This window comes from Lepus europaeus, chromosome 1 (assembly GCF_033115175.1).
Source record: "Lepus europaeus isolate LE1 chromosome 1, mLepTim1.pri, whole genome shotgun sequence".
In the NCBI taxonomy this organism is placed as follows: Eukaryota; Metazoa; Chordata; class Mammalia; order Lagomorpha; family Leporidae; genus Lepus; species Lepus europaeus.
Genome location: NC_084827.1, coordinates 1,269,352 through 1,295,553, shown reverse-complemented (window position 1 = coordinate 1,295,553; position 26,202 = coordinate 1,269,352). Strand labels below are relative to the sequence as shown.

Here is a 26,202-nt window from a genome sequence, read left to right as displayed (position 1 = left end):
AGAGTGATCACAAAGGGTTCCAGGCGCCCAGGGTCATGACAGGGGCTCACAGAATAGACACAGGAGAGGGCAAACAGCAGTATCCTAGGAAATTGAGGGCAGAGAAACTAGGAAAGAGTACTTGCGTCTGAGTAGGGTAAGACAGAAGCCAGTAGCTGTGTGTGATCCCGTTATTGTGAGAGGCCCCTGTGTGTGATCCCATTATTGTGACAGCAGTTTGCAATGAGAAATGACAGCTTGGGGGTGGAGGTGGGTGGGACAAGGCGATGACTTGTTCTTAGAAATCAGCCTAACGTAGCGAACATGCGCTGGCCCCACTAAGCCTAAGACATTCTGCTGGGAAATGCGGGCCTTCCGTGGATAAGGTAGATGTGCTCGGCCCTCCTGAGGTTTGCAGTGCGATGAGCAAGACAAGATACATGCAGAGCCTTGCACACCGACGAGAATGGCCGTAAAAACAGTGGAATTCTGCAGGGCCTCCCAGAGCAGAGCTTGAGGCAACAGTGTGGGCGGGGGAGCTTTCTAGGCCAGAAGTCTGGCAGGGTGATGGCCAGGCGGAGCCTCAGCAGTGGGCGAGTGAGAGCAGAAGGCGAGAGGAGAGGGACTTCAGAGTGCAAGGAGGGTTCCAGGGGTCCCCCCTTAGGTGGGGGCGATCCGCTTTGTGGGGAGATGCTGATACCTCTAGAGCAGCCATGAGGCCTGGAACAACCGGGCTGCGTCCCCAGGCGCTGCTCGGCTGCTCCCCAGCTGCATTCCGGTTTGGACAGTGGAGTCTTGCTTCCTTGGCCAGATCACCCTTGTTCCCCGCCCCTGTTTGCTCCGTACCCCATTCCGGCATTTCTGGTTTCTAGCTGGCGCTGTAACTGCCTGAAATGCTGGCCAGCTCAATCACTGGCGAAAACAACTGATTAGCTCCTTGCTGATGCACCTGGGGAGACGGTGGACGACGGCCCAAGTTCTTGGGTTCTTGCTACCCACATGGCAGACCTGAATGGAGTCCCAGCCCTGACTCGTGCAGGCATTTTGGGAAGTGAACCAGCAGATGGAAGTTCTCTCCCTGCCCTCCCCTCCCCACCCTGTCCTGTCACAATGCCTTTCAAATAAATGAATGAATAATTTTTTTTTACAAGAATGCAGGTGCTGAGTTCAGCCCTGACTCTGCCCCAACTGCTCTGTGACCTCAGGCAAGGAAGTGACCCCAGCCCCCCACGTCTGAAGTTAGAGGTCTTTAAAATGAAAGCAGTCACGGTGTTTACCACGTCAGCCTGCCGTGAGGATTAGAGACAGTACACACAAGGCACGCTGTGTTTACCACGTCAGCCTGCCGTGAGGATTAGAGACAATACACACAAGGCACGCTGTGTTTACCACGTCAGCCTGCCGTGAGGATTAGAGACAACACACACAAGGCACTCTGAGTACGAGCTGGTGTGCATCCAGTAACTGTTACTGATATTTAGTAATAAGTGTCATAATACTAGAGAATATTGTTCACATAGGCATGGACTGTGAAATCCAGGCAGTGGAAGGAGTCATGGGAGGTTTTTGGAGGAGATGAGTTTGGATCCTGGTCTTGAGGGATGAAATTGGCTGAGATTAGCAGATAGCAACCAGAAGCACATTCCAGATAGGACCCTGCAGGAGAGGGTCACAGGCTTGTGTCTGCGCCTCCGGGAGTGTTTGCTCCGCGGGGACATATTTCCTTACCTCTTAGCTCCTACTTCTCTGCATCATTTTCAAATGATGAAAATCATCTATTGCCATGACAACACAGTGCAATCGCGAACTCTTGCCGCTTTGTTCTTTGCTCAGAAGTGATGTTCTGACAAGGCCTTTCAAACAAATATTTCTCATTCCACTCCCATCACCATCTCACTTCCAGTAACCAACTTTTAACGGGATTGATCAGCTCTCAATAATAATTAGACACAACAGTGGAGGGAAGCCCAGTAGCACTGCCACACATGTGAGCCTGGAGAATCCGTAACCTCAGATGTGCACTTAGCAGCTTCTCGTTTGTTCTCGAATCTGCATGGTGTATCAGGGTAGAGCACAGATTTTTTTAACAATAGAAGAGATGAAAAATAGCTATCAAATTAACTCACCACGTGTGAATCCTAAGAGGAAAGTACATCAGGATTAAACCGTGTTGTCTGTGTTTGCACAGGGGTTCCTGGCTATAAACAAGGGGGCAGAGTTCGTGAAGACCTGGTAGAAGTTAAATCCCACGCTCCTCGCTAGGCAGCAAGGCGTCAGCATGCAGGCCACCTCGTGGTGGGGAGGCACCAAGTCCTATCTGAAGTACTTTTTTTTGTTTTGTTTTGTTTTTGACAGGCAGAGTGGACAGTGAGAGAGAGAGACAGAGAGAAGGGTCTTCCTTTGCCGTTGGTTCACCCTCCAATGGCCGCCGCAGCCGGTGCACCGCACTGATCAGGAGCCATGTGCTTCTCCTGGTCTCCCATGGGGTGCAGGGCCCAAGCACTTGGGCCATCCTCCACTGCACTCCCTCGCCATAGCAGAGAGCTGGCCTGGAAGAGGGGCACCCGGGATAGAATCCGGCACCCCAACCAGGACTAGAACCCGGTGTGCCGGCGCTGCAAGGCGGACGACTAGCCTATTGAGCTGCAGCGCCGGCCTGAAGTACTTTTAATAACAGATCTTTAAGGGGCCCTAGCAGTGGATCCTTGAGTGCTTTGAGAAATCTCCTCCACTCTCCTTAATTGACTTTAGGTCAGGTTGGAGCAGGACGAGTGTTGACAGGCCACCAGCCAGAGTCACATCAGAAAAGGGCCAGCAGAGCTAGGAGTGGGCTGCCAGCTCCAAGGACACACCTGGGGGCCAGGCTGTCTTCAGGTGGGGTCTTCCGTTCCCAGAGTCTGCCCCAGCCACAGAACACGTCCGTGGCCGGGGAGATGACCGGAGGAACTCCTGTGTGCTGTGATGGGAGCCTGGAGCACAGGGCAGGCCAGTGCAGCAGGGCAGCAGGGCAGCAGCCTCCAAGCTCCTGCCTTGGCCTTAGGAGCATGTTGTCCGGGAAGGGGGCGGGGGGATATCTTCTAGTACCATCCTTATTACACCAGACTGTCCACCAGCCCACACCACAGACAACAGCTGCGTGCTTTGTTCATCTTTCCATGTTATTTTTACTTTCATTTACTTATTTTAGTTATCTGAAAGGCAGAGAGACAGAAAGAAGTCTCCTATTTGCTGGTTCACTGCCCAGATGCCTGCAACAGCCAGGGCCGGGCCAGGCCAGAGCCAGGAGCTGAGAACTCAATCTGGATCTCCCATGTGGGTGGCAGGAACCCAGCTCCTTGGCCATCCCTGCTGCCTCCCAGGGTGCACCTTACAGGAAGCTGGGATAGAGAAGAGCTGAGACTGCAGCCTGAACACTCCAGAGTGGGAGGCCGGCGTCCCAGGCAGCAGTTAACCACGCACCAGACACCGCCCAATCTTTGTCTTCCTAAAGCAGTGCAGCCTCCCCCTCCCCACCCCTCCTGCTTCCTCAGCTGCCCCAGCTCCTGCTGCTCTGGGTTCTTTCTCCCTGCTTTCTAGACCCAGGGGCCTTCCTGCACCTGACTCTCTATTCCCAATCTCAGTCTTTCCTGCCCTGTTCCAGGTGCTGTACCTCCCAAGACTCTGAGTCCTGTTTGCTTTTTTATTCTGAATGAACCTGAGGACTTTCTCTTTTAGATGTAATGCATACACAGCACAATCAATTGTTTGTATATTAATTTGTAAAATATATAAAACATAAATGTTGTCATTTTAATTATTTTAAGTGTACAGCTCAGTGACACTAATTAGCATAAATTGTATTTATCACCACTGCCTGTCTCTGGAACACAAAATTCTGTACATGTTAAATAGAACTCCCCATTTCTCTCCCACCTACTTCCCAGTCTCTCGTAACCGCTAGCCTACTTCCTATCTGTATGAATTCGCCTATTTCTAGATTTTTCATATACCTGCAATCATAGTATTTGTCTCTTTGTTTCCAGCTAGTTTCACTTGCACGTTCAAGATTCATCCATGTTGCATCATGGATCAGAATTCATTTGTTTTCTATTACATGGATACATCAATTTTGTTTCTTTTAAAAAAAATTTATTTATTTACTTGAAGGTCAGAGTTACACAGAGAGAGAAAGAGAGAGGGAGAGAGAGAGGGATCTTTGAGAGAGAGAGACAGAGTCTTCCATCTGCTGGTTCACTCCCCAGTTGGCCGCAGTGGCCGGAGCTGCGCCGATCTGAAGCCAGGAGCCAGGAGCTTCTGGGTCTCCCACATGGGTGCAGGGGCCCAAGGACTTGGGCCATCTTCCACTGCTTTCCCAGGCCATATCAGAGAGCTGGATCAGAAGTGGAGCAGCCGGGACTTGAACTGGCGCCCACATGGGATGCTGGCACTGCAGGCAGCAGCTTTAGTTGCTATGCCACAGTGCCGGCCCCCCAGTTTTGTTCTTGGAATGGATGGGCCCTGCGTCGTCTCCACCTCTTGGCTACTGTGACTGCTGCAGACAGAGCTGGCACGCTGGCACCCGAGCCTCTGCTCTGAATCCCCTGTGTCCAGGCCTACGAATGGAATTGCTGGACTACAGGATACCTCTGTGTTTAGCTTTCTGAGGAACAAGCATGTGGACTTTTTACATCTAAAGGGTTATAGATGGAGCCAGTGCTGTGGCGTAGCAGGTAAAGCTGCCACCTGCGGTGCCAGCATCCTTATGAGCACCAGTTTGAGTCCCAGCTGCTCTACTTCCGGTCCAGCTTTCTGCTATGGCCTGGGAAAGCAGTGGAGGATGGCCCAAATCCTTGGGCCTCTGCACCCACATGGGAGATCAGGAAGAAACTCCTGGCTCCTGACTTCAGATCAGCCCAGCTCTGGCCATTGATGCCATTTTGGGAGTGAACCAGCAAATGAAAGATCTCTCTTTCTGTGTCTCTCTGCCTCTGCCTCTCCTTAAGTCTGCCTTTCAAATAATAAATAAATAAATCTTTAAAAATAAAATAAAGGGTTATAGGTGAGACATTTTAGCCCTTATTAATTAAAATTTATTTTACCTAAGTTAACAAAAAAAGCCATTAATACATGCAGTCAGTTCACTTCTCACTTTCTCTTGAATTCTTAGCAATTATCATCTGTACAGTTCATTTGACAGTTAATCATGAAGGGCTTTGTGACATCCATTATTCTCTTTAACTGTTATTTTAAAGCTTTTACTGTTTAACTTGTCATGTTTTTATACAGTCTCCCACTGAGATTTTAATCTTCTCGAGGGCAGAGACGTGTGCTGTGTTTCTTTGTACAGGTATTCCCTGTGGCACCTCACGTAGATCTCCGAGATCTCTAACTGATACGTTTCAGTTTTCTTTCATATCAATCTCTGGTTTATTCATAGATTAGAAAGAAGAAGCTGTCCCAGCAAGTCCTCACCCTGACAGAATTCTCTCTGCCTAGATCAGTTTTATGCAAACTTGTTCTCACGTGTTAAATGAGGTAGCCCAGCGTATTATAGTGTCAGTGTTCGACATGCTTGGGACCAGTGTATTTTAAAAATATTCGCTTACATGTAATGAGGTGTCTTGGGTGTGGGACCCAAGCCTGAGCGCAGAGTTCCTTTATGCTTCATGCAGACCTCGTGTACATAGCCTGAAGATGATTTGATGCAGTAGTTTGAGTGCACCTGTGTTTGGATTGTGACCTGTCACTTGAGGCCGGTGTGGAATTCTTCCATGTGAGGCATCTTGTCAGCACTCACGAGGTTTCAGGTTGTGGAACATTCTGGAATTTGGATTTCTGGATTAGTAGTGCTCAACTTGTGACAATAATACCTGCTAGCTTTTATCACATACCTTCTGCGGGTCCCTCACTATCCAGAGCACTTGTATTTTCTCACTTGGTTCTCAAAACAAGCCAACGTGAAGCAGGCACGTCCTGTCTCCTCGTGTCTTACCAGTGTGGCTGCCGGGTCCCTGAGAGGCCGGGTGAGCCACCCAGGGCCCTGTCACCGGCACACAGCAGGCATCTGGCTGCAGTTAGCATTCCCCAAGTTAGACATTTAGCTGCGGGGCTGTGTTCTTACTCACAGACACTTCTCTGAACCAGAGAAGATGGAGTATGAGGCCACTGGACGAATTGTCCAGCCCAGATGTCAGTAGCTGTGGCCTCGGGAGCAGGGCGCGACCTTCCTGTGGGTGTCTCCTCCTCACTCCCTCCGGCCTCCGCCGGTGAGCAGCCGTGCTCCATCCCTCTGCCCGGCTGCCGTGGGGCGCTGAGCTGGCGCACTTGTCGCCGTCTCAGGGGCAGCAGAGATTCCTCAGGAAGAGCCTGGCCTGGCCTTGCTGTGTGACCTTGGGCTAGACCCCTCGGGGGTGTCGTGATTCTGTCAGACTATTTCTGTCAGCTGCCTCTCTTATCAAATTAGTTCAGATCCGTTTGCTTAGGCAGTTGCTGTTTCTTAAAAATAAATGATCAATACATAAAAATAGAAGAACATCTATTTTTAGAACCTTATGCAACAAGCAATAAATTCCACATCTCTCATCCTGCCCGTCTCTTGCTAAGCTTGGAGGCAGAATTGGTTCCCAGAGTGACCACACAAACGTTAGTGTCTGAAAAAAGCAACCATGCTAGCCCAGAGCCATCCCTAGCCAGTTCCTCCTTATTGCCAGGTGAAGTTCCAGGTGTCAGTTGAAGGCCAGGGGTTCAGAGCGACCCCTCACAGGACCAGCACCACAAGAGCTTTCCCATAATGCCTGTGCAGTGCTGGCTCTCCCCTGACCTGTGGCCCAAGAAGGGGGAGAGCTGCAAGAGGACCTGGCCTCCCCTAAGAGGGGGCGCCCTGAGGTCCTGGGTGGCCTGCACACAGTCATCCCACAGAGCAGCCTCGATGGAGAGCTGGCCGAGGGTGGCTGGTGCAGCTCCAGGTGCTCTCCCCCAGCGTGATGAGCAGCTGGATGTGGGCTGCGTCCTGCTCCCTGGATGTCCCGTGCCCCCCTGCTAAGCATTGCTGGACCTCAGCTCCCTCCCAGCAGTGCTGGTCTCCCACACTGGGCTCTCAGTGTGCCTGGTTCTTGTTGGGTCTCTCCACGGGCTCAGATTCCACTTCTGGTGGTCCAGAAGGGGTGGGTACACAGCTCTGGGCTGCAGGTGCTTCCTCCACAGCTCGGCTGAGTTCCCACACACGGGGAGAGTCCAGGCCTTCCCGGAAGCGTCAGTCTCCACCTGCCGGCACGTGTGCCCTGCACTGGTTGCGTGCCCAGTCTTCCTTCCCTGGCCCAGGCCACAGCAAGAGGCTTTCTCGCGGTGTGTCCTCCGATGTGCTGGCTGCCGCCTCTTCACAGCCTCCTCACTCTTCTCACTTCTCCCTTTACCCTTTCAGCACTGTCTCCAAGCAAAGGAAAAACGTCATCAGCTGCGTCACGGTCCACGACTCTCCCTACTCGGATTCCTCCAGCAACACCAGCCCCTACTCTGCGCAGCAGCGCGCCGGGCACAGCAACGCCAGTGCCTTGGACAGCAAGGGGGCCGTGGAGAGCCACTGCGCGGGCAACCCCAGGACCATCATCGTGCCGCCCCTGAAAACCCAGGCCGGCGAGGTGCTGGTGGAGTGCGACAGCCTGGCGCCAGGTAACGTGGGCTCTCCGGAGCCTGCTTTCCCCTTTGCTGCCGCTGCCAACTTGAGGGCTCCTGAGGACAGGCAGTGCCCGAGCCCCCTGAGGATCTCAGTCGAGTAGCCCAGGTGGCGTCTCACGTAACTGCACGTGGGAGGACTGCAGTCAGTGCCTGTTACCATGGCTGTGCTGCTGACATGGTTGATGAATGAAAAATAGGAGCTGCCCAGTTCCTAGCCGCTGGTCTGGAGTGGGACCTGGGCTGCAGAAATCTTGTCGGACAGCTCTCCTCTTCCCTTGAAGGCAGCTCTGGGGGTGCCATAGGCACCGTGTGCAGGAAGCAGCTCCCCGAATCCGGCCGGGCGAGGGTGAAGCGGTCTCCCCCCACCATATCTTCTGCACTCCTGAGGGAGGAGGCTTGGAGCCGAGCGTGGTTCTGTGGGCTTTATGAAGGACTCCTGTCCTCGAGAGGCTTGTCCCGAAAACCAGCCCCTGGCATAAAGGCTGGAACCTAACCTAAGTAAACCTGAGGCTCACCCTGGCTGCTGTAGCATCCAGGCAGCGTTCATCTTGGGGACCAACCAGAGGAAATCGTCACTTTCTGCCTCCCTGTCCCCAGCATAGCCAGCCACACCCAGGCCAGGCTGCCCCTCCGTGTGGAAGGGCACAACTGCTGACAAGACCAGCTTAGCCATCAGATGCTTCGGTCCTCAGGAGGGACCTCCTGACTGTCTCCTGGAGTTGCTGCAGGAGGCCCCGGATCTGCCGGGAGTAGTTGCCACCTGGAAGGCCATGGAGCGTTACCACCAAGGGGGAAGATGGATCCAGCAGTGGGGTCTCTAGGGACTGTTGCAGCCCATTGCCACAGGCCATCCTACACAGTGTGGGCAGGTGTCCCAGGGTGCCCTCCTAAAGCTGGCCACAAGGCCTGTGATGCACCCAGAGGTCTGTCTGCAGGGAAAACTGAAGTAGCCATAAGCCCCTTCCTGTCTCCCGCAGCAGGCAAGGTGCAACATGGTGGCACTGGGGTCAGCTCTGTCCCTGGCTTTCTAGGTACCCCAGCTACCTTTCCTTGGAAGAAATCTTCGTTCAACACAGCCATCCCTGCACCCTCTGAAGCAGGCATGGGAGCTTTTTCTCTGCCAAGGGCCATTGGGATATTTATAACATCACTAATGACCAACTTAAAAATTAGCCTGCTGGATTTTGAGTCCTGCCTACAGTTGCCTTGGCAGGGCCAGACTGATTTCACAGGACTGTGTGGCTCGTGGGCAGGACACTCCCCACCCCTGAAGGGATTCCATTTTCTCGTCCTGGTTGGTCCCCCAGCCAGGTCAATACTGACCAGAAGATACAGGCTCTCCAAGGTTTTAACTTCAGAGTCAGCACTCCTGTAGGCCAGGGGACCGTGTAGGCAGGGGACGTGGTGCCTACAGTGTGCTATGGAAAAGTAAATGTACGGCTGCTGAACTGCCTGGAAGGGGTCTGCATGGTTTCTTCCCAGTGGCCAAATGACCTCAGAAGGAGGAAGCCTTAGCTGCAAGAGAGATGGACCCACCACAGTGCCAGTGCCAGTGCCAGGTGCCAGGGCATACCCTGCCATGGGCCAGGCTGTACTTACTGCCAGCTCCTGGTGACCCACAGCCAGGGAGCCAGGCTGCAGACCCCAAGACAGATGCCCCTGTAAGGACAAGAAAATGAAGCCAGCCCTCCCACAAGGCTATAGAGAGAACTCACTTGTAAAGTTATAATTTCTGTCACATTGTGTATTGCAATATTTATGTTATTGTATTTTTAAAGATTTATTGGAAAGGCAGAGTTAGAGAGATTTCCTATCTGATGATGTACTCCCCAGATGGCTGCAATGGCTGGTGCTAGGCTGATCCGAAGCCAGGAGCCAGGAGCTAATTCCAGGGCTCCCTCGTGGGTGCAGGGGCCCAAGGACTCCCAAGCACACTAACAGGGAGCTGGACTGGAAGTGGAACAGTCAGTGCTCATGGGACGCCAGAGTCACAGGTGGTGGCTTAACCTACTGTGTCCCAACAGCAGCCCCTGTTTGAGTATTGAAGTAGCTGTTTATGAAACTGTATGGAGCTCATGGCGCATGTTTCCTGTGCCTCCTGCACACGGTGACGCCTGTGTCTGACGCCTTCCCTCCCCTGGCCTGTGGCATTTCTCATTACTAATCGGATCCTTTAACTGCAGGATTGCCCCAGGCTTGGGAGAATTGGGAGGGCTGCCTGCCCCGGCTTCCTGCTGCCCAGGTGGCCGTACAGGCAGAGGTGTGAACCGATGGCAGCCGCGCCAGCTGGAGCACCCAGAGCGTCAGAGCTCTGAGCTGTTGCGCCACACTCAGCTCGATGAGGCTGTGTGCATAGCCACCTAGTTCTCACAGTACTCCCCCTTCCTGTGGCTCTCTGCCATGGAATAATCCAAGGATTTCTCACTTGGCCTTCTCAGTCTCTTGAGTTAAAGTTCTTTTGCAAGGCCATAGAATGAACTCTATACTGATTTAAGACAAAGAACTTACTGGCACAAAGGAGGGCTGAGGGAAGATTCGGCAGTGAGTCCTGGGCCGGCCAGGAGCCGGAACTGAGACCAGAGCCACAGCAGCCCGGCGCCTGCTCTCCGGAGCTGCCTGTGCCTGACTCCTGGGCTCCTAATTTCCCATTTCCAGGAGGACAGAACCAGTTGTCCCAGCTTGGAACAGATACCTATTCCTGAACAGCCGCTTTTGCGAGGGGCAGAGTTCAGTGATTGACACCAACAGTAGCTGACGTGGCCAACAGTAGCTCTTGGGTGCCAGATCCTTCACTCCTAGGAACTACATGCCACACGCTAAGCATCCTGTGCGCTAACCCGTGAAAGCCTCGTAACAAGCGCACATGTGGCTAGCTGCCGCTGCTTCCCCTTTGTACCAGTAAAGACAAGCAGACAAGAGAGCTTAACCCAAGGCCACGTGGCTGGGCCTTCCAGGGGTCTGGCTTCAGAGGCTGGCTGTGCGCCAAGTGCTCCCCTCTGCCCCTCACCTGGGACAGGCAAGGCCACTGGAGCCCACCCCAAGAGCTGAGGGCTCTTTCTCAGAGAGGGGACCTCGAGAGTGGCTGGGCAAGGCATGACCAGCAAATTCTCTACCTTCCTCTGGGAGCCAGGCTAGACGGGAGAGTGACCTTCATCACCGGCCACTGTCGCTGGCTCCTCTTGACAGGAGGAACTGCTGTTTCCAGCACTCGGGCCCCTCAGGACTTTCCTGCTCATGCAGGGCTCCCATTTCCTGTCCCCGCAATGACGAGAGCAGGTGGAACGCAGGGCTCGCTCTGACACACCACTTCCTCTCCAATCTTACCTCCTCCCTTTGCAGACCCAAGCAGTCGCTCCCTCGAGCTCAGTGTTTCTCAATCACAGTTACCATGAAATACCCAGGAAGTTGGAATGGGAACAGAGAGGGGACGTCCAAATCCGGGGCCCAGACAGTGGGCACAGCCAGGAGCCAGACAGTGGGCACAGCCAGGAGCCAGACAGCGGGCACAGCCAGGGCCCAGACAGCAGGCACACCCAGGAACCAGACGGGCACAGCCAGGAGCCAGACAGTGGGCACAGCCAGGAGCCAGACAGCAGGCACAGCCGGGGCCCAGACAGTGGGCACACCCAGGAACCAGACAGTGGGTACAGCTGGGGCCCAGACAGCAGGCACAGCCAGGAGCCAGACAGCAGGCACAGCCAGGAGCCAGACAGCGGGCACAGCCAGGGCCCAGACAGCGGGCACAGCCAGGGCCCAGACAGCAGGCACACCCAGGAACCAGACGGGCAGAGCCAGGAGCCAGACAGCGGGCACAGCCAGGGCCCAGACAGTGGGCACACCCAGGAGCCAGACAGCGGGCACAGCCAGGGCCCAGACAGCAGGCACAGCCGGGGCCTAGACATCGGGCACAGCCAGGAACCAGACAGTGGACACAGCCGGGGCCTAGAGAGTTGGCATAGCCGGGGCCCAGACAGTGAGAACAGCTGGGGCCTATATAGCGGGCACAGCTGGGGCCCAGACAGTGGGCACAGCCGGGGCCTAGACATCAGGCACAGCCTGGACCTGGACAGTGGGCACAGCTAGGGCCTAGACAGCGGGCACAGCTAGGGCCTAGATAGTGGGCACAGCCGCAGCCCATACAGCGGGCACAGCCAGGGCCCATACAGTGGGCACAGCCAGGGCCCAGACAGCGGGCACAGCCAGGGCCCAGACAGCAGGCACAGCCAGGAACCAGAGAGTGGGCACAGCCAGAGCCTAGACAGCAAGTACAGCCGGGAACCAGAGAGTGGGCCACAGCCGGGGCCCAGACAGCGGGCACAGCTGGGAACCAGAGAGTGGGCACAGCCGGGAACCAGAGAGTGGGCACAGCTGGGTCCTAGACAGTGGGCACAGCCAGGGCCCAGACAGCAGGCACAGCCAAGAACCAGACAGTGGGCACAGCCGGGGCCTAGGGAGTTGGCACAAGCAGGGCCCGGACAGTAGGCACAGCCGGGAACCAGACAGTGGGCACAGCCGGGGCCTAGACAGCGGGCACAGCCGGGAACCAGGCAGTGGGCATAGCCGGGGCCTATAGAGTGGGCACAGGTGGGACCCAGACAGTAGGCACAGCTGGGCCTAGACATGGGGCACAGCCTGGACCTAGACAGTGGGCACACCCAGGAACCAGACAGCGGACACAGCCGGGAACCAGACAGCGGGCACAGCCGGGAACCAGACAGTGGGCACAGCCAGGGCCCAGACAGCGGGCACAGCCGGGGCCTAGACATCGGGCACAGCCTGGACCTAGACAGCGGGCACAGCCGGGGCCTAGACAGCGGGCACAGCCAGGAACCAGACAGCGGGCACAGCCGGGAACCAGACAGCAGGCACAGCTGGGGCCTAGATAGCGGGCACAGCCGGGACCTTGACAGCGGGCACAGCCGGAAACCAGAGAGTAGGCACAGCCAGGGTCCAGGCGGTGGGCACAGTGGGCACAGCTTTGCTGCAGAGCAGGAAGGAGCTGCTCCCACAGGTGTTACAGTGACTAAGTGAGAGAGAAGATGGCGTTCACCCGCGAGCCAACAGGTGTGACTTTCTATTTTTCACCCTACGTTGAGTCTACAGAAGGCCCTCCATCCCTCAGGTGGGGCTTGGCTTGGCCCAGTGTTGGGTTTCAAGGCCCTGCTCCCCAGATGCAGACCTGCTGCACCAGGGCCGGGCTGGCTCTGGACTCCCAGAATTCTTCAGATTTGAGGGATTCTGATTCAGTGAGTGGCTGGGAGGGTTCCCAGGTGCCAGAGCACAGAGAGACCTGGGGGGCTCTGATTGGGACCCTCCCTGGTGAGGCAGCTCTCCTTGTTCTCAGGGGCAGGCTGTGGCTTTGGCTCCAGGCTGCCTTCAGGGTGTGCCACAGTCACCTGTGCCCAGGTTGTCATCGTGCCTTTGCTGTCCTGGCAAGGCCAGGACCTTTGAAGGGACGTGTCTCTCCGAGTCAGTAGTTAGTCAGCATTCTCTCCTGCCTGGCCCAGCCTCAAGCATCGCCTCTTTGCCTTGATTTCATCACCCTGGGATGTGTAATGGAATTAATCCAGCCCACTTCCATCAAGGGCCTAACTTTATTATTCATGCCTCATTAATACTTAACACCCTCTGCCCCTGGAGTGGCCAGGTCGCCAGTTTAGCCCTGACTGCCACGGGTACCTGCTGACACTGCTCTGGGCTTCTGTTTTCCTCTGAGACGCTCAGGCTCCGTGTCCACCGCCGTGAAATGTAACCCGTCTCAGGGTGTCCCGCAACCCGTCCTTGCCACTTCTCCTGGCGGGTCTGACACTTTCCATGAGTCTTCTCTTGAATGCCTCCTTGGGCGCCTTCCTCAAAAGCCCCGTTTCAGAGCTGGGGAGTGTGCAGCAGCCTCCTGCGCTTGGGAGCGCCCCAGGCCCCCTGTGCCCCAAGGCCTCTTTCCCATGACCATGTGACCTCATCTTGGTTTCTCATCTGGCTGTGCTAGACACAGGTTCTCGTGAATATCGGGTTTCTAGAGATGCCTCCAAGGGGGCCAGCAAGAGTGCTGTCCATTCTGCATCCCAAGTGCCATGGTCCCACTGTGCCCGGCCCATGCTGGGGGCCGGCAGGTGCAGACCACGCAATGCCAAAACTGACCGACAAGAGTTACTTCACAGAAATCTCGGTACCCGCTCGTTGTCATTCCACATGAGGCCCGCAAAATCAGAATCCTAAGTTGCTGTGCAAAGCCGCACAGTCTCCCCTGTCTGCCTGCTGCTGTTGCTGCAGCTGTCCCGATGGTTTGCCTCTGGTGGGGGGCTCTGGCCAGCCCTCTGGGTGCACTGATCTGAAATTTCACTCCAGATCCCCTCCTGAGACAGGGCTCTGACCGGCCTGTGGCCGAACGCCCGCGTGAGCATTGGCTGGTGCTGGCGGCAGACTGGGCGGGCAGCAGGCCACTCCACATTGGCCCACTGACTCTTGAACACGTGACCCTACCCGGTGGGCAGTTAGCCCTGAACTCGGCGTGTGGTGGCCCATCAGCCCCCTGTCTGCATGACCTACCCTCCCTCACTCCCACCCTCAGCCTTCTCTCGGCCGCTCCTGGGACACGGCAGGACCTCAGGAAATAGTTGTGGGATGGGTTAAAACAGCCTCTGAAGGGGCTTGGCGGGACCTCCAGGAGCCATCCTTCCTGCAGTGTCACCCGGCTGCTCAGGGCCCACCCACCAACAGTGTCAGCAGCACCCCAGGCGCCTGTGGAATGCAGGCTCTGGAGCCACCTGCTGGCAAGGAGCCCCACGTCTTCCACTTGGGGCCTCTTGCGTGTAGCTTGGGAAGAGCCCTTGTGTTTGGCCATGCTCAGCCCTCATGCCTTTCCCCGGCTGACGTAGTCTCATCCAAGAGACTGGCCCAGGGGGCTCCCAGGGGCCGTTTTAGCTTCTGTTGCTCACCTTGGCTGCTCCCTAGGCACAGTCTGCAATACCTGCTGAGGGCACTAAACAGGAGTCCCTCCAGCTGCCTCCCAGATGCTGGAGGCCACGTGGCCAGGGAGGGCCAGCATCAGCCGCCGCCCCCCCGGCCGTCGTCTCCCAGGGTTTGCCTGGCCAGTGTGGGCATCCTGGAGAGCCCTGACCTGTGACCTCTTCTTCCTCCCGCCACAGCAAACGCCAGTCACCACGCGTCCTCCTACAAGTCCAAGTCCTCCAGCAACGTGACCTCCACCAGCGGTCACTCTTCAGGGAGCTCCTCTGGAGCCATCGCCTACCGACAGCAGCGGCCAGGCCCCCACTTCCAGCAGCAGCAACCCCTCAATCTCAGCCAGGTGAGTCCCCCGCCTGACAGCGCCTTACCTGAGCCACGGCGGCCCGCACGGCAGACCCTCACACCCTCACGGAGAGCGGCATGGGGCGAGACTGCCCCGGCAGGGTCGCTCGTGGGGAAGCTGATGGCACTGATGCGTGGGTCGCACAGTGACGCCTCACCGTGGCAAAGCACCCGTGACTTGGTGCCAAGCTTAGACCAGGAGCCCACAGAAGGCTGCCTCCCCCAGCAGAGGCAAGACACCACCCAGGGAGAGCCCTGCTGTGCACCTCCTTGTGGGGCGGGGCAGAGACCCAGCCAGACCTAGGGCAGGAGAGTCCTAGCCTCGGCCATGTGTCCCAGCAGCTTAGCTTCTCCAGGTAAGAGACAGCTGATGGAACTGCACACGGCAGCGTTTCCGAGGGCGTGCTCCAGGTGCTTCCCAGCCGCAGGCTTCCTGCCCGGGGACCCCAGCCGGTGAGGGGCAGGCCTGCTCGCTCCACTCAGTGCAGGCTCATCTTCACTGGCTCCATACACCAAGGCCAGCACCTCTGTCCCTCCTGCCACTCCCGGCCTCTCCTGTTCCCCCCCTCACGCAGCCCTCTCTGGGTGCCTCTGCTCCGCAGGCTCAGCAGCACGTCACCACGGACCGCGCCGGGAGCCACCGACGGCAGCAGGCCTACATCGCTCCCACCATGGCTCAGGCACCCTACTCCTTCCCGCACAACAGCCCCAGCCACGGCACTGTCCACCCCCACCTGGCCGCCGCCGCAGCTGCCGCCCACCTGCCCACCCAGCCCCACCTCTACACCTACACGGCGCCTGCCGCCCTGGGCTCCACCGGCACCGTGGCCCACCTGGTGGCCTCCCAAGGCTCGGCGCGCCACGCGGTGCAGCACACTGCCTACCCGGCCAGCATCGTGCACCAGGTCCCCGTGAGCATGGGCCCCCGGGTCCTGCCCTCTCCTACCATCCACCCCAGCCAGTATCCAGCCCAGTTCACCCACCAGACCTACATCAGCGCCTCTCCAGCCTCCACCGTCTACACTGGATACCCACTTAGCCCTGCCAAGGTCAACCAGTACCCTTACATATAAGCACTGGAGGGTGGGGGAGGAGACGGCCCAAGAGGGCGGGGAGGAGGGGTGGCCGGAGCTCCTGGGACCTAGGAGGGAGCTGGCCAGAGAGGGTGGGGAGGAGGGGTGGCCGGAGCTCCTGGGACCTAGGAGGGAGCTGGCTTTTTATACTGAAGACACGGCACACAAACAATGCAAATGGGGAGGGGGCAGGGACTGGGACGGACGCAAACGAAAACTTGAACCAGGAAGTGGAGAGGACTTAGAGCAGAGAAGAGAACCTTTTAAAAAGGAAGGGATCAAGGAGGGGGAAATCTATGCTTTTTATTTTAAAAAAGAAAAAAGAAAAAAAAATGTTGGCAACAAAAGAACACAGCTCATGCACCCATTCTGCACCAAACTGGAAAGGAGAAGAGAGCCACAGGAAGATTCCGAGGGGCCCCAGTGTGGGCGGAACTTTGATCTATGAACTTTTCAAAGATTATTTTCATATGACAGCAAGTGACATTGAAGAACTTGCTGTCAGGGACACCTGATGTGGAAATCCAATAGATTTTTAATTAATTGAACATACAAATTAGGGATTTTTCCAGAACTCTAAGAGTCGACACCCCCTCCAGAATGAGGAGGCTGACATTTCGGGGTTGGGCTGGGGTGACGGGCGGGCCGGGCCAGGCTGAGGGAAGACCCCCGGGCACGGGCTGGGTGGCTCTCTGAGCGCTCTGGACAAATCCCTAAACAATGTTCCGCCTCAAATGTCGTTACTAATGTGTTGCAAACTTCGGTTTTGTGGGGTTTTTTCCTTTTCTTTTCTTTTCCGAAGATTCCTTTGTCCTTTGAATCAACCCCTAGTTCCGTAGTGCAGGGCGGACCCCTGGTAGGATGTAGCACCCTGCACCCCGTCCTCTAGCTGTGTTCACTTGCAATGATACCAATAGACGATTCCTCCCTGTAATTGCACAAAGACAGCGATAGGTCGCAGGCGAGTCACCGCCGTGGGGGCGCCGCCGGCACAGCCCGCAGTCTCCATTCTACGTCGCTCCCTCCTAGTGCCTTACCGAACGACAGACGCGGTGTGAGGGTTTACTTCCACTGGTACTCCAAGAACCAGGCTGAGGCCAGCCCAGCCTCAGCTCCTCTGTTTCCGCCGTGGTCACACGTTTCACTCCGCTCTCTCTTTTCCTTTCTCTTTCTCACGCCCGTGGTCTTTCCTGGGCTCTTCGCGTGCGGGTGTCAGGGAAGCTGGCGGCCACTGGAGGGACAGAGTCGTGGATGAGCCACCGGGGAGCACGTCTGACGGTCGGGTGGTTTCAGTTGAGTTTTGCTTGCGGGGCAAAGACCCAGGGGGACCTCCCCCCAAGCCTTCACCTGTGCCCTCAGCTGTAGGAGCGTTGACCCCCACCCCACAGGAAGTCCCACAGCTCCCGGGGGGCTGTGTCCTGCCCTCACAGTCTCACCAGATGCTCCCCCCGGCGACAACCACCAGCTCCATTTGCTGTTGCTTCCTCCCTCGCGTGACCCAGGGGTCTGCCCAGGACGCCTTCCTGGCTTTGATATTGGAGGAGAGTGGTGGACAGAAGGTTTGAGGGACGCTTCCGAGAGTGCCCAGGGCCCTGCTCTGCCGGGGAGGACCCTCCCAAGGGACAGTTACACTTCCAAAGAAACCCGCGCCCTGCCCCGCGTGCTCCTGCGATGCGTTCTGGAGATTTCTCAGGCTTCAAGCCCTGCTGGCGGCGGGGCAGGGCATGGGGAGGGCCCTCTCTGGTCGTGGTAAGTGACTGTGAAATCCTGGAATGTGGGGAGTGCGGCCCCAAAGGGTGGCTGTCGCTGTTGAGTCCTCACGGGGCCCCTCCGTCAGGTTTCCGAGGTGCAGAGAGATCTTCCCCCATCCCGGCAGCCCCTCTGAGCTGGCTACTGTGAAAGCTATTTTTGTAGTGAAAGGCGCCCTAACTCAGTAACGAAGCCGTTACTTAGCTCTTAGCTGTGAAGTAACTCTGGAAACTTCCCCACCCCAACCCTAAATCCTTACTTATAAAGAAAATGGTCCCCGACTGGAAACCCCTCAGTTGCAGGTCTTGGGCTGGAAGGACGCTGAGGCCTGCTCAAGCCTGGACACACTCGGTAGCATCACCACGCGGCCACCAGAGGCTGTGCCAATGCCAGGCCCACAGCGGGGGGATGGTCCCCTTGGGGCTGCGGCAGTGGCGGGGCAATGCCTGTTCTGAGGCTGCAGGAAAATGTTTGCTTCCAAGAGGTGAGGGGAGCCAAGACTGTGGGGGACCCTGGAGCCAGAGCCCTCCCAGAACCCCCTGCCTGCAGAGCCACCTGTGAAGGGACTTTGGGCAGCCGGAGGGCAGCAGCACCCCTCAGAGCTCCTCACGGGCATGCCCGGGGCCGGTCTCGGCTGCCGGTGAGCCTCAGTCTGCCTTATGGGCCGGCACCCCGGGCCTCCCGCACAGCGCAGCCCCAGCTCTTTCCCGGTCCGATCTTTAGCGAAAACACAACGTGTTCTTTCCATCTTAAAGAAAACGTTTTTGTCTGCTTAAGTTGGAAGCTTCTGACTCTTTCGCCTGTTTTCCTTCCTTGTCTTCTTCCAGACCAGGAATGAAAGTTCCATGCTGCTCATAAAGATAATATTGTACTAATTATTTTTGTTACTGCCATTGTAATTATGATCATTATCATCATGTTGATATTTTAGTCAGGGTTTTAAATGCACATGTATTCCAAGTCTCTTTGTTCTCCCTTTACTATTTAAACCTATTTTATTATGTATCTGTGAGTATGTAAGTAGACTGGAGGGACAGACCGATGTCCAGTTCTGTCAGACAAGAAGAAAAAGGAAAGATCCGGAATTAGGGAAATTGTCCCCGTCGCCTCTGTTCCACAGAGAGCCGTGGAGGAAGCTCCCCCAGGCTGGAAGCTGGAGCAGCAGCAGAGCCCTTGCTGTTCTCAGCCCCGACTGGGCGCGTGGCCGGCCGCCTCCGTCAGTGCTGCGTCCCCGCCGTCCCCGGGGCCTGAGGGAGCGTCTCAGATGGGGTGCTGCCTCGCTGACTGCTGAGTGCCTGCGCGGCTTCCCCCGCCCCGCTTCTCCGTGCGTCTCACATCTGCCGACTGCATCCTTGGCCTGCCCACAGCCCCTCTGTCCACAGCGGGCCCGGCTCCTTTCCCGTCAGCACCCTTCCACAAAGAGGAACCGGGTCCCTCCTGGAAGCCAGGGCTGTGATGTTGATGAGAGCGATGGGCAGGTGGTGCCTCCCTGAGACCGTCCAGCCTCCTTCCCCTTCCCTGCGCCCCATAACCACACCACCCACTCCTTCCATCCAGTCTGCCCCGTGCCCCTTGGGTAGCCGCTCCCCGCACACAGTGGGCCAGACAAGACCTGAACAAGATGCAGCAGCTGCCTGAGTGTCGCAAGCCAACGGTGGGGCCCACAGCTGGCCTGCTGGCCTCTGTGCCTCTTGGTGCCCTGCACTGTGTGTGACGGCCGCCCACAGCCAGCCCACCACTGCGCGAGCAATGTTGGGGAGCGCCTAGGCCTCACCAGTGGTCCTCCTGCAGTCCCAGGCCGAGCTGTCTCGTGAGAAGTCCCCCAGGAAGCCCCAGCAGAAGCGTGCTCTTCGGCGAACTTGTCCACACCCATCGTCGACAGCCCCGCACCCACCCCCACCCCATCCTCCAGCACAGGGATGCCCGCCTCATCCCGATTCAGACCACAAACCACGTGGAGCATCCTCTGGTCTTCACTCAGTTCTTTCCGCGCTGAAGACGACGATTCAGAAGGGAAGAGGTGAGGGGACAGGCCGAGGAGCAGCATCTGGTTGGTGCCATGCGACCCTCAGGTCCGTTTGCTTCTGCTTGCCGAGCCCTGACCCGTCTCGGCGTCGGTACCCGTGTCTCTGTGACATGTGAGTGTTTCCCAGAAGAGGAGGGGAGCAGGCCAGTGGGTGAGAGAGCCGAGGCTTTATGCCAGTTCATACGGGGACGTGCAGTGAGCGGTCAGTGTAATTCAGAGGAAAGAGAAGAGGTGGGGCAAGCCGGACGGCCTTTGCATTGCTCGCAGGCTGCGGAAGCCAGCTGGGCTGTGTCCTGGAGGGCTCCAGGATGTCGGGCGGTGGGAGACAGGGGGGTCAGCACCACTGCCGTCGGCAGGACACCCCTGACTCCATCTGGGAATCGCAGAGCCTCATTGTGAGTACTTGTGGCAGAGGACATGGTTGTGTGCGTGTGTGCGAGTGAGTGGAGCAGTCGTTCTTGGAAACTGGAGGGAGACAAGGAGGCTTAAGGAAGTACTACAGATGGCTCCTGGTGGCTGGCACAGCATGGGTCCCCCGGCCAGTCCTGGTCAGTGCCAAGGGCAGGGGGCACGGGGGACTGTCGCTGTTGCCGGCCGGCCTGCCACACGGGTGCTAGGACAAAAAAAACAGAAGGATATAGCCAGGCCCCCTCGACTGGCAGGGAGACCTCGCGGAGCTCCCAGCCGGGCACGCGCGCTGCTGGCCCAGTGCCTGTGCCACAGCTCGTCCCAGCGCGGGGCCGTCGCAGGCTTCTTCCTGTGTGTGTTCTCTCTGGTGTGTTGCGCAGATTGCCAGCGGGGGAAGCCTCCGCACTGAGCAGGCCAGAGATGTCCCTACCAAGTTGGAGAGGAAGGTGAAGCCATCCCTTTGTGTAGCCAAAGAGCCCCTTCTCAGAGAACCCCAGAGGCAGACGAGCTGGCACCCCCACTCCTCTCCGGGCAGTAATGACAACGCTGGCGATGCCACCCGTTCCTCCTTGTCTCTCCTCTCTTGCATGTATTTCGAGCCTGCACGCATCCTTTAAGAGGCCGTGGGCGGGGCCGTGAATGCTGCTGCTGTCGGGAAGGCGTGGGGTTCTCGGGGGCCTCGTGCTGCCTTGGGGCTCCGAGTGGCAGGATTCTCGCGCGATGCCCGAGTCCCTGCCCCGTCCCCCCGCAGGTCAGCTTCAATGCGGTCTTGGGCCCTGAGATGGAATTTAGCCCGAGAGAAGCCAACCTCTCACAGGCGTCTGGTGTCAAGGCTCGTGTGGTGGCCCCAAAAGTCCCAGAGAGAGCTGGCTATAGGCCCGTGCTTCCCTTCAGATTCCCCTACAGACCACGTCACCTCCAGCGCCCCCAGCTGCACTCCCGGAGCCCCAAGCGAGCCCTGTGTTGGTTGTCTCAGTGGCAGTTGTTGCTGCTGTCACTTCTCGAGGCCTCTAGAGCCGTGCCCCGCCCCCAACACCACCCCCAGGTCCAGATGAGGAAGTTTCTAGTCATGTTCTGCTAGCCCCACCTTTCCTGGGACGGGGTTTCTGTTTGTTTTATCTGACTAACAGCGGCGAGTGGCCTCCATCCTGATGGGCCAGCGGTGAGCGCTCCCTGTCCCCTGTGCCAAACACTGTGCTAGCCATTGCTCATTGCTGGTCTCTGTTCATTGAGTCTGACAGTCACCTCTGAGGCTGGCACCGGCGGTCCCTCCCAGGCAGGCAGCTGGCCTGCACAGCTCCTGAGCTGTCTGGGGCCACGAAGCTAGGAAGGGGGCGCAGCCAGGCTGGGACGTGGGGCCGGCAGCTCCAGGGCTGAGGTCGCGGCTGCCAGCTCTCGGGAGGGCCGCCCCTGCACCACGAGCCTCAGCAGAAAGTGCGTGGAGCGGGTGCCGAGCCGCGCGTGCAGGGGCGGGGTGAGACGGTCAGTGAGAAACCTCTGGGGAGTTTCTTTTGCATTTAGAATTCCTTTTAGGTTTCCTTCCAGCTTACCAACTAGCTTTAGCAGTGCTGCTACAACAAACTCTTAAAAGAGTGAAGAAAAAACATGTTCTTTTCTTCTTTTAAAAAGAAAATAATTTTGTCTTGCTTATAGTTAATTCTACAAAGGCAATACTAAAGGTCTATATTTTTTTTCAAAATGCTATTTTTTACTGCACTTGAAAGCTACCGTGGCGACTCTGATCTCTGCAGCTCGGGACAGAGCAGGTGCAGGATTCACGCCAAATGTGTAAAACCTCGTGTGGGTCTGGTGTCCCGGGACTGTTTTCTTAGAAGTCAACAAAGAAGAACGGCAAGAAGACTTTGAGAAAGAGGAGCCCAGTGTTCTGGCGGGACAGATGCCTTCTCGGAGGAGCGGGCGCACCCTGCAGTTGGCAGGACTGTCCGGGTGTCTCGCCCAGGTGTGCGATGGACAGTGGCAGGGGCGGTGGGGGCAGGCGCAGCCCTGCTCTGAGGAAGCGTTCTCCGTGAGGAGATGCCTGCTCGGCTCGGGAGGCTGCCGTGTCCTTTCTCTGGGAACGTCCTGTGGACGGCTGCAGGCTTGTGGGCCCCAACCCTCGGGTAGTTCACACGAGTCCTGGACTCCCTGGAACTCGGACTCCGCAGAAGCAAGGCCAGCTTTCCTCCGAAGTCGGGCTCCTGGTCGGTGTCGATGGCTGTGGTGGCATCCGGACCGGACAGCTACGATGCTCCTCAGAAGGTTTTCCATATGTTACCTTCCACAAGCTGTGGCCTGACGGCAGTAATTACCTCACACGTGGGCGTTCAGCCTGGTCTTAGCCTTTTTTGAAATCCTGTAGCCAGCTTGATCTTGGGAACTAAACGACTATGAATTAATTCTGTGTGGGCTGAACACAGTGCCAAGTGCACACCCTGACCACTGTAGCTTGAGTGAACTGGGGATATTCACAGCCGGAATCAAACCCAGGAGATGCCGAAGGTGACACAATGCACATGTTAAGACAGATGTCTTTAGCTACTGCAAAATGCTGTTAGCCTTCTAAGGTATCAAGAGAGTCACATTTTAAACGTGCAGACTGAACAACCCTGGATACGTAAGCATACGTCTGGCTGTTTCATGGTTAACGTGTTTTGTAGTTTACATTTAAACTGGTACTTTTCTACGAAGTTCTGTTTCTAACGGATGTCTTCAGACCGCGGTGGCTGCCTCTGTGGCTGGGGCCAGGTCTGCCCGGGGCAGGTGTGTCCGTAGCCCAACGCAAGAGGACGTGCAGGGACGGCCAGAGCAGGCGGGGCTGAGCGGGGAGCCGGGGCCGGGGCGAAGCCCTCACGCCTCGTGTGCCAGCTCTGTCTCCAGGGCCTCTCTGACATCAGGAAGAGACAGCAGAAGGCGGCGAGAGCAGACCCCCTGGTCCGTTGGCTTTTCCCTTCGTCTGCTACTGACAGATCCATGAACTCCCGGTCAGCAGGCAGAAGACACGGGGACTCCGTGACCCGGAAGACAGCTGTTACCTGGGTCCCCTGGGCCTCTGTTCATTGTGTAGGTTTTCCATCTATCTCGTTTGCTCGTGGAAAACAGATCAGTGTGAGAGCAGGTGCCACCTGCACCAAGGAACTCGACAGAAGGCCTGTGCGGGGGGCCGGGTGGTGGGCAGGAGGAGCTGGGGCGGACGTCCCATGCCACCTGATCTAAGCAGCTGATCGGCGGTGTCAAGGAGACTTCCGAGGTGGGAGTCGGCCCCAGTGTCACGCAGGGACGGACTGGGGACACACCAGGGTCTCTGAGAGTTCTAGTTCCTTTTTTTTTTCCGCTTTCTCTCTCACCACAAGCTAGCGAGCTGCGGAGTCCCCGCTGTGATCTGGGGGGCACTCCTGCAGCAGATAGGACCTTGAACACTGCAAGCACCTGGGAGCAGGGAACGCCTGGATTCCAAGCACGCGTCTCCGTGTCCCCGTGAGCCGCGTCCACGATGTGTTCCCACCGCAGGGTCCTGTTAGAATGGTTGCTGTCAGACGTTTTCAGCATTTTTCATCTCGCCCTCCTGACCCGACTCCCGTGCTCATGCCTGCATGTTTTCCCCTTGCACTAATTAACCAAATGAAGTCTATGTCCTTGTCTTTGGGGCTTTACCCATATTTTTTAAACCTAGAGGTATAGAAATTGCCCCCCCCTTTTTTTTTAATTTGAAAAACAAATGTATCTGGGAAGGGGTTCTACCACTGCTCACTCTAGTTTCTGTCCAAATCTTCCCTGATGCTGTGACCCCCACCACAGACACACTCACACTCACACTCGTGTTGAGCCGCCTCTGCCTCCGTGCTGCTGCCACCACAGACGCCCAGGAAGCTCACAGGCCAACAGCAGGGCCCCACTGCACCTGCTAGGGGTCGTCTTGCCTCGCTGTTAGGTGGTTGCCTGCCGGGCTGCAGGGCCCTGGATTTCTTACTGTTGTTTAAATAGTTCGGCTCAGGTTATAAGGAAGAACTTGGGAGGTGGAAAGTGACTTGACCGTGCCCATGCTTTGTAGCCTTCTGTGACTTCCGAATGGAACGTCCCGACCCTGCCCTCCGCCGCGTTTGCCCTGCCTCCCAGTCTGCTGGGGCCCGCGGCATCTCACTTCCTCGCTTTTCTGCTCTTGCTATTTAAAGCTTTCTTGTGGACTTCCCAGGGCACAATCATTTCTGGCTCCCAAGGCATCTCTTCCTCCCCTTTGTGTGTATGTGTGTGTGTGTGTGTGTGTTAACCAAATGGAGTAGCCAAGGAAGTCATACGAGGGCAGCAGAACTTCTCGTGCCGTGGAGTCACCGTGTAGATGTAGGTGCTGATGCCTGTGTGTGTGTGTGTGTGTGTATCAAACCAAATTCCTGATAGGACAAGTATAGCTTTACGGAGGAGGAGGAGGGAGTGGGGTCTGAAGAGGCTGGGGCCAGCACTGGGGTGTGAGGCCAGCACGCCGTGTCCCAGGCTGTTCCAAGGCTTGGCGCCAGGCCCTGCCCAGCATCAAGGGTGTAGAGACGGGGGACAGCAAATCAGAATGACTGGAATTTTCCATCCCATTTTGCTTTGACCACACATATTGAGCTGCAGCCCCTGATGTTATATCAACTTTCCAAAAATGATATCCATTAAGATAGAAAGAACCGCTCCGTAGAAATGTTTACCTTTCAACTGCCCGTGAATTCAGGACGCTCTGGGTGGAGAGACTCACTCCCCAGAATGAGAACAGGAGAGAGGAGACCTGGTGACGGCCAGGCACCAGCTGGAGGAGCGTGGCTCCCTCCCCAAGGTCATCATCTCAGCCCAATCTCAGTAGCCCTCTGGAAGCCCTGGTCTGTTGTGTTCCCTCACTGTACGGTTTCTGTAATAAAAGTGTTCATCCATGTTAATCTGTGTGAAAATTATTGCGTGCAACAGTATTCTCTCGTGTACCTCTTTTTCCTATGTGAATTGTCCCTCTTCTTTTTTATTTATAAATGTCTACTTTTTTTTTTTAAATACAAACCAATGTGTTGTAGACCTAAATGTAACCTATTCCTTAGTCTCATATTATAGGTATGTTATAAGAATGGATATTTTACTTGGCTTTAGAATGTTTTACAAGGAAACTAATTCTTAACTGATCAAGTCCTTGCTACTAAAATGCTTGTGTTTTTCATCCTGACGTCGTGTGCTTCTAAATTAATAATCATTTTCGTTGTAGAAAAATGGAGTGAATTTATATTAGTCTTGGAAACTAATAATAGCATTGTAAATTTATGAGATGATTTTAACAGAAAAAATTATAGAAGAATATAGTTATTTTAATTGTAATATTACTAACTGTAGGGTGAGAGGGGTCCCGTTGTGGTGAACTGTTATAGCTTGTTACTCACAGTTTCTTTCTGATCATTTTTTCGGTCTCTGAGGTGAAACGAGTTATTAATTAAAATTTGTAAACTCACATATGCATATTGTATATGTGTAGAAATGTAATCACACTTTGTCTTGGAATTACATTAAACTGTTTGGAATCACTGTACCCGCCTGGCACCCTCCTTTGTCCCAGAGCCCTACAGGTTACAAGACAAGAGGTTCTGGCTACGAACGAATGACCGCTTCCAGAGCTGCTCCGGCCCAGCCTCCCCAGATGATGGGAAACCTAAGATGCCCAGTGCCCGCGCCGGCGCTGGAAGTTTGTATGGTCTTGAGGTCCTGTCACTGCCAACCTCCGTGCGGCAGCACAGGCTCGGAGGAGGCCGGCCAGGGTTCGGTTTCTCCCCTCAGCATTCTCACCCCGGCTTCCTTTCCTGGTCCTGCAGCCTCCAACCCCTGGCTCCCCCAGATCTTCCCCACTTCCCAACCAGCATCAGCCCCACAGCCCTTAACCTCACCCCCTTCCCGCACCAGCCTCGGTTCCTCCGGCCGTGCGCCCTGGATAGATCCCAGGAGGTGCGGGAGGTGCTGCCCTGCAGCCGTGGCCCAGCCTCCTGTGAGAGCAGCAAATGC

At 56.3% G+C, this 26,202-nt stretch overlaps 1 protein-coding gene across 2 annotated transcripts in view; it reads left to right on the top strand.

The window, feature by feature from the left end:
* Nucleotides 1-25,735, top strand: part of HIPK2 (homeodomain interacting protein kinase 2) — a 227,212-nt gene extending 201,477 nt beyond the window's left edge. For both annotated transcript variants that reach the window (XM_062216225.1, XM_062215397.1), the window contains exons 13-15: nucleotides 7,379-7,626; nucleotides 14,778-14,938; nucleotides 15,543-25,735. In XM_062216225.1, the coding sequence (XP_062072209.1) occupies nucleotides 7,379-7,626; nucleotides 14,778-14,938; nucleotides 15,543-16,013 (880 nt within the window). In that variant the 3' untranslated portion in view covers nucleotides 16,014-25,735. The remainder of the gene's footprint in view (nucleotides 1-7,378; nucleotides 7,627-14,777; nucleotides 14,939-15,542) is intronic.
* Nucleotides 25,736-26,202: the final 467 nt, after the last annotated feature.